This window comes from Canis lupus, chromosome 14 (assembly GCF_011100685.1).
Source record: "Canis lupus familiaris isolate Mischka breed German Shepherd chromosome 14, alternate assembly UU_Cfam_GSD_1.0, whole genome shotgun sequence".
In the NCBI taxonomy this organism is placed as follows: Eukaryota; Metazoa; Chordata; class Mammalia; order Carnivora; family Canidae; genus Canis; species Canis lupus.
The window spans coordinates 23629777-23648914 of record NC_049235.1 but is presented as its reverse complement, the minus strand read 5'-3'; the positions used below and the strand labels follow the sequence as shown (position 1 = coordinate 23648914).

The 19138-nt window shown below is 44.5% G+C and overlaps 1 protein-coding gene across 22 annotated transcripts in view; it reads left to right on the top strand.

Annotated features, from left to right (window-relative positions):
• The window catches only part of ICA1 (islet cell autoantigen 1), a 141663-nt gene extending 124141 nt beyond the window's left edge, over positions 1-17522 (top strand). For 17 of the 22 annotated variants that reach the window (XM_038556938.1, XM_038556933.1, XM_038556937.1 and 14 more), the window contains 3 exons: positions 4723-4992; positions 14955-15044; positions 17252-17522. In XM_038556938.1, coding sequence (XP_038412866.1) covers positions 4723-4992; positions 14955-15044; positions 17252-17373 — 482 coding nt within the window. In that variant the 3' untranslated portion in view covers positions 17374-17522. Of the gene's footprint in view, positions 1-76; positions 286-4722; positions 4993-14954; positions 15045-17251 lie in introns of those variants that run through there. The other 5 variants (XM_038556924.1, XM_038556944.1, XM_038556923.1 and 2 more) reach the window with 4 other exon arrangements.
• Positions 17523-19138: the final 1616 nt, after the last annotated feature.

Genomic DNA, 19138 nt, shown 5'->3' with positions numbered 1-19138 from the left:
AGTTGCTAGAAGGGCTGCAGTAGAGCTGGACTGCAGAGGTCCTGAATACCACTGTAAGGAGTGTTGTTTTCCTCAGGCATCAGAGGGAGCCCCTGAAGGTTTTCGAGTAAGAGGGTCATAATCTCACAGCTGAACTGAGCAAAGGTATACAGCGAGAGGGTGCCTTTTATGGAGTGCCAGCAGGCTTGCTGATGAGAAAAACCCAGAGGACCCTCAAGTCAGGAGTTTGTCATCAGAGTTCAAGAAAACATGGATTTGGAGATGGAGATTTGAGAATCTTCCCAGGTGAGACTGGACCATGAGAATAGATAAGATGTTCTGTAGATAATGTAGGAAAGGGAGATACGGCTTCAGAGGAAATTTTATGGTAACTAGACTAGGAAGGGGCAGCAGGGACAGTACTGCTAAGGAGATGGAAGGATATCCAAAAGAGCCATCTCATGGAGAGCCCCAACAGATGACAGCATTTCCAGAGTGGGCAACAGGGCAAAGTGTCACAGGGGTTGAGGTCAGAGAAAGGGGGATTGGAATTAGCCATGAGGATCTTACTGGTAACCTTCAGAAGAGCCATTTCAGTGTGGGCAGGAACTTGAGGACAGGCAGCTGGAACAAGAGTGGTTGACAAAGTATGTGGCTGTGGAAGGGAGAAGAAACCAGAGCAGCACCGTTGTGGGGTGGGATGGAGAGACAGGAATTACAAGATTGGCTGTTGTTGGGATATGCACACATCTTTTGAGATCAAGACAGGAAGCCTTGGAGAGAGGGAGAAAGACTAGAGATGCTGGAGCTGAATTTCAGTGGGGGCGGAGCAGTCTCCCAGCAGAAGGGGAGAATGTACCATGGGCTGGTGTCAAAAAGAAGGAAGGAATGTGTGAAGGGTCAGGGTCATAGAACTGAAGACCGAAAGGTGAGAACTGGTGTTTGCATCTTTTAACCTCTATTGTTAGAGTCACATCTGGATGTAAGAGTGAGCATGGAGACTCAGGAGCCTACAAGATCTGTGGGCTTGGCACCTGAGAGATCAGAATCTTGGTTCACTCTTGCAGACAAAAGCATATAGGGTACCATAGCACAGGAGCAATATTTGTTTGGCTACCTGGGTAGAAGGCCTGATTCCACTTGAGCAGCCCTTATCAGGGCTGCTCTCAAAGACCTTATTCTCTGTGTGTATATCTCCATTTTCTCATAGTTGAGTTGAATTATTTCCAGAAAAGATGTTAGTTTGATTCTTAAGAGCCAACAGACTAGTGTTGTTTTTCAAGTCTTGACATGCCTGGTTACAGAACTAAACCTGTCCTTTTCTACTTGTAATTAAGTTTTTCTTACAAGTTATGTATAATAATTTCAAGCATCATAATTATGAGGGCAATAATTGGGTTTCCCGGTCTTCTGGTTCAAGTCAGTGCCAGCTTCACTGCTTCCAGTGAAGTAATAAGTTCTCTTACAGAAAATGTCCCCTATGCAGCCCACTTTAACAGTTCAATAACCAGGACCCTAAGAGGTCAAATTCAGTGATAGGTCACTGACTAAGTCTCTATTCGGAATGAGCTCTCGACTATATCATCATCACCAAAGGTCCTTTTCTCATTGCTGTCAGTAAAGTTGAGTTTGACAGAATACAATATTAGTAGGGAATCTTTTAGTTAGAAGTAATAGAAAACCTTCACTAAGTAGCTTAGCTTTAAAATTAAGAAGAAAAAAAATAAAAAATAAATAAAATTAAGAAGAAAAGATCATATTGGGAATTAGTCCATGTAACTGGGGACATACAGTGATGGACTGGCTTTGAGCGAGGTTGGATCCAGGGTTTAGACAGTGTTGCCAGAGTTCTCTTTCCAGCTCTTTTTTTTTTTTTTTTAAGATTAATTAATTTATTTATTCATGAGAGACAGAGAGACATAGCCAGAGGGAGAAGCAGGCTCCCTGTGGAGAACCCCATGCAGGACTCAGTCCCAGACCCCAGGATCATGCCTGAGCCAAAGGCAGAAGCTCAACCACTGAGCCACCCAGGTGTCCCTTGCTGGGCCACCCAGACGTCCCTCTTTCCAACTTTTGGTGCTGCTTCACCCTCTGTTTGGCCCTGTCATCCCTGGGAGCCTCAAAACTGCATCTTTAGAATTTGGAATTTGAAAGAGAGGCCTCCTCCCTCCCCCTTTTATATACCAAACTCAGGGAAGCCTCTGGCATGTGCCCACCCCAGAGCCAGTCTCCATGGCCTGAGAAATGAAGGACTCTGGTCAGCCTCGATGAGGGGTGAGGAGGCACCCTACATGATTTCTCACCAGGATCCCGTGGAGAAGGTATTTCCCAAACGGGAAAACTGAAGAGGAGGAGGAATGGGATGCTAAATTAACAAAACCTACAGAAGTCCATTCAATAGCCTTGCACACAAACCTAAACAGTAAAAACAAAGATAGAGCTTTTGCGGTTTTGGTTGTTTTTGGAAGGCTCAAAGTTTATTAGTTATTGTTGGTCTTATTAGTCACGATTGTCCCTGGATTGATATTTCAATGAATGCAGGAAGCCTCCCTCAGGGTTTGACTTAGCAGAAGGCTGTAAAGTGACTTCGGGAAGAACACGTAATTTCCAGTGCTCATCAAAAGTCATCCCTTCCTCTAGAGTCTAGTCTTTGATTTGAACTGGTTCCAAAAAAACAGGTTTGGTTCAGCAATCATCTGGTTTCAGTCAGGCCAGAAAGTAAACCACGAGAAAAAGTTTGGGTGTTCTAGTCCCAACTAAAGTAGAAAGTACAAAGACTTGTGAAGTTAATGTGTGCAAAGGGAGTGACACACCAGGAGAGACTGAGAGAGGGAAGAAAGGAGGGTGCACAGCCAGCCGTGTGTTGAGGGACACAGCCAAGCTTCCTGCCTGCACTGACACATATGGCCTACGTACCTACCTGGCCTAATACCACACACAGGCCAAGGTGGATCCAGGCTGCCCACCCACCTCCTGCATAACTATCTTACAAGCCTGTTTACTAAAATGCCATTTCCCTTGTCTTCTCACCACCCCACCTGACAGGATACATCTCAGTGCATGTTTCTGTGATCACACAGACAATAAGAATACTTAAACGAGATAGTTATCCAACTGAAGTGAATTTTGCTGCTCTTTTTAAACCATAGAGATATGGGAGTGACTGAACTCCTCCCTTCCTGGATGTGTAGCCAGTCTGCCCCACACATCAAAAATTCCTCTCAATCAGAACACCATTATATAAAGTGTGGTTGAAAATAAATCTAGTAAAGCCGGGATCCCTGGGTGGCGCAGCGGTTTGGCGCCTGCCTTTGGCCCAGGGCGCGATCCTGGAGACCCGGGATCAAATCCCATGTCGGACTCCCGGTGCATGGAGCCTGCTTCTCCCTCTGCCTGTGTCTCTGCCTCTCTCTCTCTCTCTCTGTGACTATCATAAATAAATAAAAATTTAAAAAAAAATTTAAAAAAATCTAGTAAAGCCAACAGATAAGCTTGATTTGTTTACCAAAAAAAAAAAAAAAGCCTTCACTTAACTAATTATCTCACATAGTTGAGGAAAACCTGTTAATCTCACTTAAGATGACAGTATCAGAATTGTAGTATAGCTCAGAGAAAATATAAATCATGATTATTCCTTCTCTTCATAACTTACGGCCATGTATGCAGTTTCCATGTGGCCATTAGATACCACCCCAAAACCACAGTTAATAGGACCAGCAGTCCTTGGTGTTCAAAATATGTAGAAAACCCAGTGAAAAGACTTACAGTTTTTCTGGTTAGTGATGTCCCCGTTCTACTTATATTCCCTGTTCAGTATTTGTCAGTGTCCGTATTGTAAGAATGGACTTCTTCTTGTGGATAAGCAATGAGATTTAAAGGTGTATTTCTTTGGGTCTTCTAACAGTGTGTTGAGGTGGCTGTTATTAATATTATTTTACACGTGTAAAAACAGAGGCCCAGAAGAGCTAAGGGTCTGGCTATAGTCACACAGCAAGTTAAGAATAGTCTCGGGACTTCCCCTCTGGTCTCCTGTACGTTCCAATCCTCCTGGGCAGTGTCTCTGGCCTTCTCTGGGTGGTTCAGTTATTTGCCCTGTTTTCTAGTCATTCTTTCACTGCTGCCCTCAGGCAAACCAGACCCACCTTTCCTTTGCTTTGGCAAGGACTTGCGGTTGGGTTGCAGTCGGTTGCAGCAAAAGAGAAAGGAAGCAAGAGGCTTTCCTTGGCCAGTCGTTGGATGTCCTACCATCTTCCACTTTGGCCCAGTGTGTGGCAAGGGTCCTCTCCCCATCCTGGATGATGGTGCAGGCTCCCACATGGTGTGTTGGCTGTGGATTTAGGGCTTGTGTGAGAAGATTCAGGAAGCTATACAAACAAGGAACTAAAATATCCCACATTGTCTTCAATCCTGCCTTTGTTTCCTGTCTGAGAAATGTTTTGGTGGTAAATTTGTTTTTATATTAAGAAAAAAACAAAACCCTAGAATTTTACTGTTTCAGTAAAATTCTAATGATGCTCAGAAATGGAATTTGCTTTGGAGGAACGCAGATGAGGGACGATGGGACTAGAAATTAAACTCTGAAATTTCTTAAGATAGGCTATAATGAGAATAATTTAAAGTTGATAAGCTTTTTCTTAAATCTAGCTATCACCCAGTCTGTCCCATCCCAGCCCCCAATGCATTCACTCCCAAGGGCTTGGGACCTGGGTGGTGATGTGTTTTGTGCTTTCTTACTTTGACCAGCCTGCCTGGGCCCAATGGCAGGGACCTCAGAACCTGAAGGTGCTGACAAAGATGACCTGCTGCTGTTGAGTGAGATCTTCAATGCTTCCTCCCTGGACGAGGGTGAGTTCAGCAAGGAATGGGCTGCTGTGTTTGGAGACGGCCGACTGAAGGAGCCAGTGCCCGCTGTGGCCCCAGGAGAGCCAGACCCCAGGCCCCAGGCAGGCTCAGGATTCCTTCCTTCACAGCTTTTAGACCAAAACATGAAAGACTTACAGGCCTCACTACAAGGTATGTACCAAGGGGATTGCAATAGGGGATTTTTTGTTTGTTCATTCTTTTTTTTTTTTTTTTTTTTTTTAAGATTTTTTAAATTTATTCATGAGAGACAGAAAGAGAGGCAGAGACATAGGCAGAGGGAGAAGCAGACTCCCTGCAGGGGAACCCGATGCAGGGCTCGATCCCAGAACCCTGGGATCACACCCTGAGCCAAAGACAGACATTCAACCGCTGAGCTACTCAGGCATCCCTGTTCATTCTTTATTTTTAATTCAAAAGCCTCTTTCTTCCTTCTTTGTCTTTTTTTTAAAAAATGTTTTTTGGTTTTTATTTTATATCATGTCTTTTTTGTTGCTGTTTTTTTCATCTTTGTATTTTTCTTTTATATTCAGTGGCTTTTTAGCTAAAATCTCAGAATCATATTCCAACTTTAAGATGTTGCAGGGTTTACAATCTCTTCTCATAATTTTCTCCTCATGTTCACATTTGCTTTTAGTAAAAGGCTAGAGAGGTAGCTCTCAATCTTAATGTCTTGCTCTGATTTTAGACTTTTGCATGGCATACTTTAGAGAATCAGATTGTCTTCATAGTCATGAGCCCTGTTGGCTTGGCCATTCCTGCCTGACAGTTCTCCACATTTCTATAGACATACCATCTTTTTAAGTGCCAAGTGACATCACACTGGACTTCTTAACTTCTTAATTCACATTGAATTTTCCCTTGCTCCCTGCTGTCTCTCCTTTCTGGCCTACCCCTACCCTGAGGATGCTCTCAGCTCAGCCATTCCTGTTGGGTCTGAAACACGGGGCCCACCAGCATCTTGGCCACAGCAGAAATATAGTTTCCACTCTGATCTGTGGCCAGCAACATTGGTCAGGGTGCAAGGCACGTTGGTTGAGAACTACTGGCATGGGGAGCACATTGGTTGAGAGTGTAAAACTAAAACTCAGATTGAAATGGAAATTTTTAAGTCTAATTTTCTAAACAGACCTCGGGAAGGAAGCTATTTTCTACTATTTCAACACCTTTTTCCTTCTTTCATGTTATTTTAATTGTAAGACGGGAATCACTATTAAATTCTCAAATTGTTTTGGTTTTTCCATGAATTTAGGCTATCTCCTTAATAAGTGTTTATCTGGTACTTAAAGCTGAGAACAAACAGCAGAGCTGGAATGATTAAGTAATTATGAGCTATTAAAAAAAAAACCTCAGGTCTTTGGAGATGAGATCACGGACAGAGCAAAAGTTGGTGGGCAAAACCAAAAAAAAGTCTTCCCTCTTTTTTTTCTTTTTTTTTCTTTTTAACGAAATTCATCATTCCTTTTATTGTTTTCTGTGAGTCCTATTTTGTATCCATGTCATTTATTTTCAGGAATGGAGTTAGAGATAAGAGGGATAAATGGAATCCAAAAATACTTTACCCTGAGCCTCACCTCTGGGTTTCGCCATCTCTTTCACTGGCGCTCCAGATGAGCAATGCTGCCAGTGACTTGAGTTTCACCCCCACCCACCTGCGGTGGAGGTGCTGACAAGCCGTGGGAGAGTTGGAAGGCCAAGCCAGGATCCACTACTTAGATCTTGGGGCTGCTGGAGACTCTCCAGTGTGCTACAGGATGAATCCCATTCCAGGCCCCCAGCTATAAAGATACTAGGGCCCTTCCTGCCCACAGGAATGGTGGTGGCAGTACTCCCACTTAACTGGACTGGCTGAGTGTCATTCACTTGTGAGTGGCCCTCACTGACAGCTGGGAAGTCAGAGCTCCATGCCCTCTTCCTGAGCAGGCAGTGTGAGATCTCAGCTCAGGGCCCATGGCCTCACAACTATGCCTGAGAGTTATGACAAGAGCAGTGGCCATGGACTTCGCACTTTAGCTTTGTCCCAAATCCAAGTGCTCTAGCACTGGAGTACTCTTGGGTCTAGGGGGTGGGTGTTCTGACAGTGAGAAATGTAAGCTTATTGTAGAAAGAGGTATTCCTGTATGGGTAGAGAGGTACTACCAAGGGAAGCCATTTATTTCTCAAGCAACAAAAATCTCACCTAAGGTTGCCACCCTACTAGCTCCTTACCAAGTTTCTCACTGATTCAACAGAGATTTATTGGGTCCTTCTGGGTGCCAGGCATTGGGGATTCATCTGAGAATATAACTCACATTCTGATGAAGAGGAGGTAATGAACAATAAACATAATAAAGAAAAATCACAGAGTAGGTTAGAAAGTGCTCAGTATTATAGAGAAAAGGCAAAATAGAACTAAGGGATAGAAAGTGTTGGGTGGATGGCAAGGCAGGTCAGGCTGTAGAACTAAATAGGATTCTTATGAGAAGATGAAAGTTGAGCAGACTTGCAGGAGGTGGCGGAATGGGCCACGTGGAGATAGGACAGAGGCCATGTGCCAGTGCCTAAGGCAGGACATGCCTGTGTGGTCGAGGGTCTGCAGGAAGAGCTCTGTGGGTGGAGTGAGGCAGGGAGGCAGAGGCTTGGCCATACATGGACTCCTGGCCTTTGGAAGAACCTGGGCCTTTATTTATTTATTCATGAGAGAGAGAGAGGCAGAGACACAGGCAGAGGGAGAAGCAGGCTCCATGCAGAGAGCCCGACGTGGGACTCGACCCCGGGTCTCCAGGATCACGCCCTGGGCTGAAGGCGGCGCTAAACCATTGAGCCACCCAGACTGCCCCAAACCTGGGCCTTTAATTTGGCCCAAGAAAAAATGGGAACCGTCACAGTGTCTTAGACCAACAGTGGACATGATCTGATTTATCATTTAAAAGGATCATCCTGCCTGCTAAAAGTTTCCTTTTCTCTGCTGGTGTTCTATGAAGACCAGGGCTAAAGGAGTTGTTTTCTAACCTCCGAGTTACCCTGTTTCCTTTGCATGCCAGCAGACACAAACTGAATGTCTATGGAAAACAAAAATGACAGGAAAGAAAAGTGGAACCTAAGTGTTTGAAAGAGGAAGCCCACTTATCTTCTACCACATGTACGGATTCCCAGCAGGTGCTCCCACAATTCTGGTTCTGATGCTGCCCTGATTCAGGGAACCTTCAAAACAGATGTGGTACAAATAAAGAACAGGCACCCTGCTTCGGTGACTGATCATGTAATCCTGTTACAACCACATCCTATGCTTTTGTCAAAACTTTCCCCACCTCCCCCTAAAAAGGAGAAGAGGATTACTGGCTCTCGATTTTTTTTTAAGACACCCATGGTCTAGAAAAGTCCATCTATATACATGTAAAAGCATCTAAGTAACTATTAAACTTCAGACACTTCATATTGAAATTGCTTCCCCCATCATCCAGATCATCTCAAAAATCAAATTAAATAACCAACTGAAACAAATAAGTAATCACACACAACATGGAACAGAAAGGCTCACTGACATGTTGGTTTAGAGAAACCAGCAGTGGCAGAGAGTTAACTTACCTAATCCTCACCACACCCTTGCCAGGGAGGTACTATCATCATTTCCTTTTTAGGGCCCTGGGAAACTGAGAAACAAAGTAATGAAGTAATTTGCCTGAGATCAGACATGTGGTGGGAGGCAGACAGATGGTGAACCTGAGCCATGTGACCCTGAAGTCTGTGCCTTTCACCATTCTGTTCGGTTGCCTCTCTGTACCAAGTCTCCAATGGCAAATGTGATTTCTCAGTGGGTTCCTTCAGGCCTCTCCTTGGATGCTCCTGGAGGAGCAGGACTCGTCATGATTAGCCTGGCCCTCGGTGTCCTGGACACACACACAGACCAAGAACAAATGGTTGCCATGGAGAAGGAATGCACTGGTTGGGAGGCAGGGACCCTGTCGACCACAAAAATTGGATGATATTCCAGAATAGAATATTTGAAATCAAGATTGTTTGTAGAATCTTCGCCTGTGCTAGCAGCCACCCACATCTTCCCTGTAGGGCATTCCTGCTCATTCTCACCACCATTGTTCTAGTTCTCTGTGAGGTCCAGGTGGGGCTGCATCCTCAAGATGTTGGTGTCAAGAGAACTGAGGGGAAGGGTCTGGGCTCCAGCTGCAGCAACCTCTGCTCTTCCACAGACTGCACTTCCCTGCCCCGCTCCCTTCCTCACTTCTCCTCCTCCTCCTCTCTCCACCTCCCCATTTTCCTCTGCCACCCTCCCTCCTTTCTTTGTCCTCTCTCCCCACTCTGTTTCCCTGTGCTCTGGGAGAATAGAGAGGGCGGGAGATTTAGTAAGATAACAATTATATTTGCCTCCTTCCCCCACCCCAACTTCAAGCTCTAGGAGAGCAAAATGAAGCGTCCTACATTTAGGATAAAGTTGGGCTGAACATTTAAAAAAGGAGTTGATTTTATGTAGGATTTCTGAGAGTTTCTGAAGTTACCAGCATGATAGGGGCTGGGGTTTCCTGTGTGTCGTACAATGATAAGAAAACTGTACCTTTCTGAGGCCTCCTAAAGCTAGTAGAAAGAGAGCTGGCCAGAGGAGTTTCCCAAGGTTGAGACAAGGTGAGGCTGATAAGCCTCATTTGCCATTCTTCTCCATTCTCCACCAATACCCAAAATTTAATTTAGACATAGAATAGACGCTGATACTGAAAAGACTACCATCTGCTCAAAATACATGCACCAGGACATCTTTTAATTTAGGATTCTGCAAACCTAAGTTAGGAGTCTTGTTCTACATTCTCACAAACATGCAGTTCTGTGTTCCTTCTGGATATTCTTTTGTTTTATGCCATGCCTAGGTGCTGTTACCATCTGGGTTGGTTTCTATTTAAGGCTAATGTAATGTCAAGCTTTGCATTATCTCCAATTCACCTTTCCTTAAACTGAGTTCACCCCCTTGCCGTTCCTGGCTTAACCTGGCTCCAGATAACTGGCATATCTGGGAATCAAATGATGAGAAGGAGAAGACTATGGGGTGCAGTTAGAGTTTGAACACAGAATAGGTGCTCACGGCATGAACGCATGGAATTTTTGTCCATTAAAGAAGCAGCTGATTGAGGAACATCTGCTGGTCTTGGATATATGCAGAATTTAAGTGCCTCCCTTAATCCATAGAAGGAGCCTTGATGACCATCTACTCCACCCTCATTTTATAGATGAGGAAATCAGGAAATCCCAGATAGCCCTTATGACTTGCCAAATTGTTGCGGGTTTATATCTACCATTTGCAAAAGTTCTAAACAAACTCCTCAGGCTGCCTTACAAGGCCCTTTAGGACCTACCCCAGTCTCATTGCTGCCTATACTTCCCACACCTTTACTTACCATGACTTAATCACCTTGTTTTTCTGAGGACCTATGTATTATGTCAAGTAAGCTGGACTCCAGCCATATCGAACTTGAATGAGCCTCAAACATGCTCTCTCTCCTCCTTAGAGCACATCACCCATCTCACACCCATGATGCTTGCTTTCCCTGGTTAAGTTCTCACCCTTCAATGTAGCTTCAGTGTAATTTCATCCAGAGAGCCTTCCTTGACTCCCTCCTCCCATCCCCTCCAGCAGTCAGGGTTAGGTGTTTCTGCCTCCATTCCCTTTATAGCTTACTCATTCCTTTCCTCTCACATCATTGTAAGATTGGTGTAATTCTCTTGCTTTTGGTTGTCATGGACAGGGCCCGTGTTTGTGTTGCTCACTATTATATTTCCAGAACATAGCTGAGCGCCTGGAATACAACAGATGTTCAGAAAAAGGATAGATGGATGAATGGATGGATGGACGGACAGACGGATGGACAGATGGATGAATAACAAGAAGGGAGGGGAAGGAACAACAGACATTGAATCACTAGATTAAAAGAAAGCAATCCGAAACTAATCTCTAGGATTGTTCCTCATGTCGCTGAGCTGTACTAAATAAAATTCAGATTCAGCTTCGTTTTATTGGTGCGTGCTCTCTAGCTTTTGTGCTCCCTGGTTTCACCTACAAGAATCCATTTTATTCATACAGCAACCTAATGAGGCAGGAATTTTTATCCACCCTTTGCAGATATGGAAACTGGAGCTCAGAAGGGGAAATGTGGATGACAGGGTGGTACTTGGCTACCATGACTGTGGTGTTCCCACTTTCCCCTTCACTGCCAACCCCACCCCAATGCCCCCCAGGCTGTGATCATCAACCCAGCCTGAGCTTTTGCTCTCCCAGCTAGTGAAATTACATTCACGGTAAAGTGCTCCTCTGGATGGTGTTTTTTTGGCTTCGCTTGCTGCTCTGGCTGGCCAGTGTTATTTCTGGCTGATTTATATTTTCCCTTATGTAAGTAAAGGGGGCAGGATCGCTCCAATAAAATTTTATATGTGTTTCCTGCAAATGGGTAGCACAGTTGACATATCAAAGGATCTATGAACTAGGATCTTCATTTTGTTCCCAGAACCCTCAGCGCTTGCTCTGTGGCCCCCACCCTTCACCACCCTCTCCTGACACAATTACTCTAAGATAGGGAGACATCTTTCTAGCCACACCTTCATGTTAAAAACGCCTCAGCCAACGAACACCAACTAGAGAACAGTTGATGGCAATTACAGGAATATTAGCTAGAGTTAGTTCTCTTTAAATAGCATTTTTTCTTGACAGAAGCCAAGACATTTGAAATCTGGCTTGGCATTCCATCCATAATTATTCTAGTTGCACCCCTCCCCTAAATAATTCCCAAAGTGATATGAGCGAGAGTGACATTGCAGCTGAGCTTAGTGTTTTCTTTTCTTTTTCTCTTAGCTGAAGTCCCAGCCATACCATTTTCTCCCCTCATGCACATATAGTCGATTGTTAGACTTACACTTAATAGCTGTTCTGAGACAACAATGTGACTTGGCAAACTGGCTCTTGTTTCTGCTCCACACTAGGGGCAAAGGAATAATGATACCCTGTGTCTTTGCGAAAATTCTGAGGTATGCTGTCCCCATCATATTAATCCTCAAAGAATGGATGTCTTCAGACTCATCCTTCTTCATGTCCTCTGCTGCAGAGAAGCCCTCAAATCCATAGATTCTAAATCTATGAGTGTTTAGACGAGCAATATTAAATAATCCATAGTTACAAATGAATTTGATTAGAAGACATTTATTGTCTGTATAAAGGACTATGCCATTATAATCCTTGAAGTGATAGGCTTGAAATATGATTTATATTTCTGGTACTTTTAAAATATGGCTTGATATACAGACATGTTATTTATTTATAACTTTTCGGGAACATGCCCATTACGTAAAGTGAGGGGAGCTCCATTCTGACATGTAGATTTATTTCTGCCTCCTTTAGGAATGTGTTCCATTTTATGCTCTGAAAAATACAATGCTTTGAACCTGCCTTGCTTTTTGAATGTTCTCTGCAACCATTTTAAAAAATGAATGTTGTGCATATTTTTGAAATGGGAAGAATTATCTCACTGAGTTCCCACTGTATCAAATAGCATACAGAGATCAGGGAGGGGCTGACTTTCATACCTCTCATTTGGCTTTGCTCTGAGTCCGTTCAGGTTCTTTCTGGAAGTGTAGGCCTCCTTGAACTCAGAGAGCTTGATGGGATGGACTGAAGAGCTTAAAACAGCAGGACCTGAGGAGGTGGGGTTTTGAGACAGACCCCTCTGTTTCTTAGGAGGGCTGTCTTTGGCTGGCTGGCTCTGGCCTCAGCCAAGATGACCTGATCCTGAAGGATATGGTGACCCTTCCAGCTTCCTTAGAGACCACCCATGACAGTGCTTCTCAAACTTGCACTTACATAACAGTCACTGGGGGATTGTGAAAACAGTTTCTTGGGCTCTCCTGCTAGGGATTCTGATTCACTGGGTCAGGGTTGGCCCTGGGAACTTGCATTTCTAGCCAGCTGTCAGGTGGTGCCCATGTTGCTGGTATGGGCATCCTACTTTAAGAACCACTGCTCTAAGAGATTGAAGCCAGGCTTACAGGAGTTGGTGGAAAGGTTCCATGGGCTCTGCCAAGCACAGGTGGGTTTTGACTATGTTTGGTGTTGGGGACAGGGTGGTAGGGAAAAGGGCAAAATTTACTCAGTTACGTTCTATCTCTTTCAGCTTGATTTGGCATACTGTGGATCACAACTCTAACTTTCCACATTTCCCACTCTTTTATGTGATTTGTGCTTAGAAGTAATGCTCAGGGCCCAGTTATCTAGGTACTAGGAAGGTTATGTTATCCTAGATTACACCAAATACTGGTCAGTTTTATAGTTTTTTGAACTATAATTTACATACCATAAAAATTACCCACTGTAAAAGAATGATTCAAGGATTTCTAGTAAATTTATATTGTGCAATAATCACTGTAGTCCTGTGTTAGAACATTTCCATTATCCCAGAAAGCTCCTTCAAAATCTGGTGCTTTTGTTGTTTATGAGTTATGTTAGCTACATATTCAAATGTCGTTCGAATAAGTAGTAATACTTTAAAAAGCCTTCTCTATGTTTGCATTGTTTTAGATCCGATAGGTAGATCACAGGCCACTGTTTCATTTGTCATTCGTTAGTCTGCATGGAGAAGTTTGTGTGCCACTTGCTGAAAATGAAATAATTCAGCCAGTGAATATTATAGCATCTCTCATGCCAAGCATTGTTTTGCCATCTCTTAAAATAATGCCTCATAAGTGTACTTCTCATGGTTTAAGAACATCCTCCAAGAGTTTATCCTAATTTAACAGCCATTATGTGCCAGACAGTGCACTAAAGGATGTAAAGATGAATAATACGTGATCTCTGACTTCAGGAGGCTCACAACTCTAGGAGGTGACACAAAAATGCAAACTAATAAATATAGTTAAGATTTGCTAATTAAGTCTTCTGTTGGGCATCTTAGAATAATGACAGGGAAATGAACAGCATTAAATCCTGCCATTTTTGTGGCATATACTCTGTGACTTGGTTATGTGTAACTTGCTCCAGAAATTGGTTTCACTGCCCAGCTGAACTGTGCCATTCAAATATATTGTCTCAGGAGGATCTTATCAGAGACAAAACCTTTTCTGAAGAAAACAGCAGAGCATCCCAGTAAAAAGATACAGTTTTAATAATGGTGGACCTAACAGTAGTGGATCATCTGATGGTCTGTGTTTCATAGAATCAAGAATGGATGTAGTCCACAATACCTTCCTATATACTGCCTCAGGTATTTTGGAGCACATTGAGGAAGCAATTTCTTCTATCACTGAGAAGACAGGACTCACAGACCAGATTTAAAGCAGACATGCAAAGAATTATTTGATAAAATCCTAAATTAAATGTAAGCCATGCCAAAACATCTAACATACATCGTGAATGCTCTGGGAAACTAGGTTTGCTTCCCCCAAAGCAGGACCGCCGAACGCCACATAGGCATTATTTTGCCTATGTGGGTGGGCAGAGCACAGGGACATTACAGAATTTTGGATAAGGCAAACGGAGTGCATTGTAAGATACAGCGTCAAGTTAAGGGGGTGTTCTTTACCCTCATATAGTTGGACTAGACTATCATTCATTGATGTGTATTATCTAAACTTCTCACTCTAAATTGGCTGTATAGCAAATAAATGGGTTGGATCATAGTGAAGTAGAGAAGACCTGCGGTTAATTAGTTATATTGCTACATTTACTGGTGTTCACTTTTTAAAGCTTTCTCCATTTATGACAGAAAAGCAAGGCACTTGATTTCCTTGGAATGCTATGGATAATCTCTGCTGTGACCATGAAATAATATTACTCGAGAAGAAAAATGGGCATAGAGCTAAAAGAAAAAAAAATATTCTAACCATAGCAATTTCACAGATTTTTTTTTTCAAAATCCAATCTTTTCCCCGATTTTCCATACTTACAAATTGGACACGATTATACCTATCTCTTGTCCCCTAAAGCCCATCCCAGGTACGAGGAACATGGCACAAAGGCCTTGTCCTTGTCGCACCACCCTTCCCCTTTCTTTGGAGGCCACTGCGGGTGAGACCGTGTGTGCGCCCAGCAGCTGGTGGGGCGGTGTGCCAGCCCTTCCCTAGACCTAACCACCTCTGGTTTTGAACATTAGGCTGCTCAGAGAGCAATGTCAATCCTCCTCCTACTCCATGGCCAGCACCACAGGCAAGCAGTCCAAATGACAACAGCCCTACAATGAAAGGTAATACAGTGTTTTATTCCCTGGAAATGACAGTTGCCTTCCTTTCAACTGGCCTAACACTATTTTCCGTCTTTCTTTACTAATTTCTATTTGAGCACCGAGGGTGCGAATCAGGGGCTACAGGGGTGGAGGGTTTTGTATGATCCTATGAATTACATTCTGGCTTTTTTTCTGACATAATGTCCTAATTCATAATTCCCCTTATCAAACCAAATGAGGAGGAGTCAAAAACTGTCTCCACGTGACTGGGTGCTACCCAGGTAGGAAAGGCCACCGAGGTTTGCTGTCTTTAATTGAAAATACTATTGCCATGGCCAAACAAGGCATTTAATTAGTGCTCCTCTGAAAGAGCTGACTTTCCTTAGAGGAGGGCCCTTCAAGCTCGTGGGACTGTTCCTTTCTGAGTGAGGCTCCCAAAGAGAACATGTGTTCCACTGAAGATCTCTGTGTTTGCAGCTGCCTCTCTCTTCCTTTGATCATCACCCATTTTCCCCATGTTGACCGCAGGAAGTAACAGGAAGTGTCTTTATTATCCCAAAGTATCCCCATGATGTTCTTATAGGTATTGTGCAGTTGTACCTGGTTTCCCAAACTCCAGCAGTGGAGGTCTAGGGAATGTGAGGGCTGCCCCAAAAGTACAGTCACCTGACTCCTCCCAGCAAGGCCAGAGCTACTTGTTGAGGGCTGCCCTAGACCTTTGGGAGGTTAGTAGGAAGGGGAAGTAGGTGCAGCATATTTTTGCTGGAGAGATCTTTAACATGTGTTGATATTCCCTATCTAGACTAAAGATGTGTTGATATTCCCTATCTAGACTACAGATAGACTCATCCTCTATAAATGAATCTTGCCCCTTAGTTTCCTGTATGGCCTCCTATATGACTAAAGATGAGTTACTCCCTTTTTAAAAAGTTGTTCCCACTCCACTACCCAACCAAATTACATTGAGAGCTCTCAAGTCTCAGTTTATCATATCAGACAAAGCTGAGTATTCTGTAGGCTAATTGCACGTGGAATTCAGTTAATGTTAAATGGTAATAACTTGCATGTTACCAACTAGCCTTGCTTGCAGTCATCTCTATAGTAGATGCACTGATTATCTCATGATAAATCTATGAGAGATTATGAGAAAAAAAAAGATGGGAATCAGAAGTATACTATGATTGGCACACTATCTTACCATTTCAGTGCCATTTTCATCAAAAACCCAAAGGCCCTGTTGAGTGGGATAATCCCATCACCACTCTCCCATTACTTTGGCATAACCTCTTAGCTTGTTCCCCCCAACATTTCCCAAGACTTTTTAAGCCAGATGGCAAGCACATTCCTCGCTCCTCTCAGTGAGAAGGATAACCTGTCAGACATTTTCTTCATGCTTTTGATATTCCCACCTGTTGGGAAAGAGAAAGAAACCTGGGTCATCTGAGCCAATGAACTTCGATCCTCATGTGGAATGATTTATGTAGAGAAGAGCCCCCAGCTTATGTAGAAATCACTTGCATCAGGCACTCTTTTGAAAATATTCTCATCTGGAAAATAATTTGGTTCTATAATTGTGGCAATCGGAAAGTTAGAGCAGGTGGTTCAGTGAAAGAGCAGCTGAAGGGAGTATCCAGTGAGGGTGAAGTGGAGGTGGGGCGTGGGGGTGATTTAGAGCCCAGGAGGAGGAGGAGACCTTCAGAGGCCTCCTCCCTCTGACAGGAGAGGGTGGAAGAAGGCAGTGACCCTGAGAAAAGAGATGCAGCCAGGCCTAGGTGCCAACCCTCCTCTCTGCCTGTTGCTTTGAAGCTTGAAGAGTGGTCACGGTATTTCCCTTGACCCAGCAGATTTGTAAAGTGTTCCAGTGGACACTGGAACATATTGCTTCCTCAGCCATTCAGTCTGATTTTTGAAATCACAGTGCTATTTCCTGCTTGTGTTTAAGCAGCACGATCTGCAGTTTTAGGCAGCTTGGTAGGTGAGTTTACAGGTGAAGGTTAACACTGCTCGTTCTTCATGGAGTTTTAGGCCATGGTTTAGAAATGTTCTTTGGCCAACCAACAGGGAGACATGGAATTCCCTAGCTAGTTTTAGGGACAGAGTGTACTGGGATTTGTCTGATTGAGCAGCATCCTCCCTTTTTGGGAGGAGCCTGGACCCACCTACATGCAGTTTGGCAGAGGTGGGCCTTTGGAAGGGGCCTGCATTCACATGTCCTCTTCTCTCCCCAGAGCCTGCCAAGGCTGCCTCGGATCTGACTGCCTGGTTTAGCCTCTTTGCTGACCTCGACCCATTATCAAATCCTGACGCTGTTGGGAAAACCGATAAAGAACATGAATTGCTCAATGCATGAATCTGCAGCCTCACGGAGGGAGCCCACATGCCGCTCCTCAGCCACACACCTGGGGGCACGCAGATGTATGAAGTGATCAGTATGCTGTTTTAATTACGTGCCATTTTAATAAAATGAAAGGGTCAAAGGCCCTGTTTATATTGGTATAATTATTTACTCTTATTTGGTATAAAGGTTTTGAGTGTATTCTCCATGTGGATCTAACAATACAGCAGTTTTTAGCTGGCTGCTCTCCTGCCAACATCCACATCGTGGCTACTGATGTGTCACTGGGATACTACTGTGAGATCCAAGTTCAAATCATAAACCTATTCTGTGTTAGGTTTAATAAGGAGTCCTGTGGCCTCAGAGGCAGTGGGAGGCTAACAAGGCTTAAATGCCTCATGTACCCCCTGCCTCTGTCGCCCTTAAGGAGGGCGGGGGGCTGCAGGAAAACCCTCCCTTCCTGCTGAGCCACCTTCCAATGAGCTCTGGGTGAAGCTCCAGCCAACCAGAGAGACTCTACCCTAGCTGTCGCCCAGTAGGCTGTGTGTTCTCACATCGCCAGGGGAGCTGGGCTGGTCTCCATTGCACGAACTTTCTATGGAAAGCAGCCATAGCTGCAGATGCCAGTGTCTCCTTTTGTCTTCATGGCTGGAATTCAAAAGCATGTATTTCTGGAGTCCCTTGTGATATTAACTGTTCTTGTTTGTTTGTTTTGTTTTTTTTTTTAATTAAATGGCAGAGACATTTGACATGCAAAGGCAAGTTAATAGAGTCTGTTGTGGGGATTCAGTGGGGAGGTGCCATGGGTGTGGGGGCTGGAGAGGGAGGAAGATGACAAGGACTAGTCCCACCTGTGTGAAGCTATTGACATCCCATGCATCGCCCACATACAGAACAAGGGAGGAGGGCATGGACTTTGGTGGCACTGGCAGAGGTGGGAGCAAGTTTTGTGTGTGGGCATGTTAGCAGTTAAGACACTCCACCAGCATGGACCCCCAGGGCTGCTGTCTCTCCTCCCATCCCTGTGCCACCTGTGGCCCTGTGGGCGTAGGGTTAATGATTAGCAAGAATTGGTCCCACATGCCCAGCTGGGCCAGTGAGGTCTCTGCTATACTCTTGCAGCCTCAGTCTCCAGCCTTGAAAGGGTCTCTTGTGGCCGCTTTCCCCAACAGAGGGCTGCGGCTTCTCTGCTCTCTCTGGTGTGCTTCCACGGAAGGACCTGGACCAGCAGTAGCCACCGTCCTCTGCAAGACAACATTGGGGGACTGGAAGGCATTCTCATTCTCCTTCGTGCAGGATGACACCTGAAGGCAAGTTGGAGCTGGGACTGTGTGTGTTACGTGGCTGGTGTAGCTCTGCTCACTTCCTGGCCAGCCCGAACTGTCCATGGAGTCTGTTTGTAAGAGTCTCATTTAATGACTCCTCAGCCTGGCACTCATGGTCTTTGAGGATATCAGGATGCTGCCCTGGGTCCCCACCGCCTCACCCTCCCACACATACACAGGAGAGCGTGTGGGATCCTTAAACCTTCCTTCTCAATCCTTGGCCTATGCATTTGCTGCACACTCTACCCAGGATGCCCCCCTCTCCTTACCCTCAGGTGCCATCGCAGCCCGACTCGCCCCTCAGGAGCACCTCACATCCCACCTCCTTTAACTATAGCCTGCAGTTTTCCTTCAGGGAACCAGCTCTGATCTCTCTTTCCTGCCCTTCTCTGTCATGATTAGCACATGCTTGGTGCTCTCCCTGGCCTGTGAGGCCTATGCATACATACCTGCCT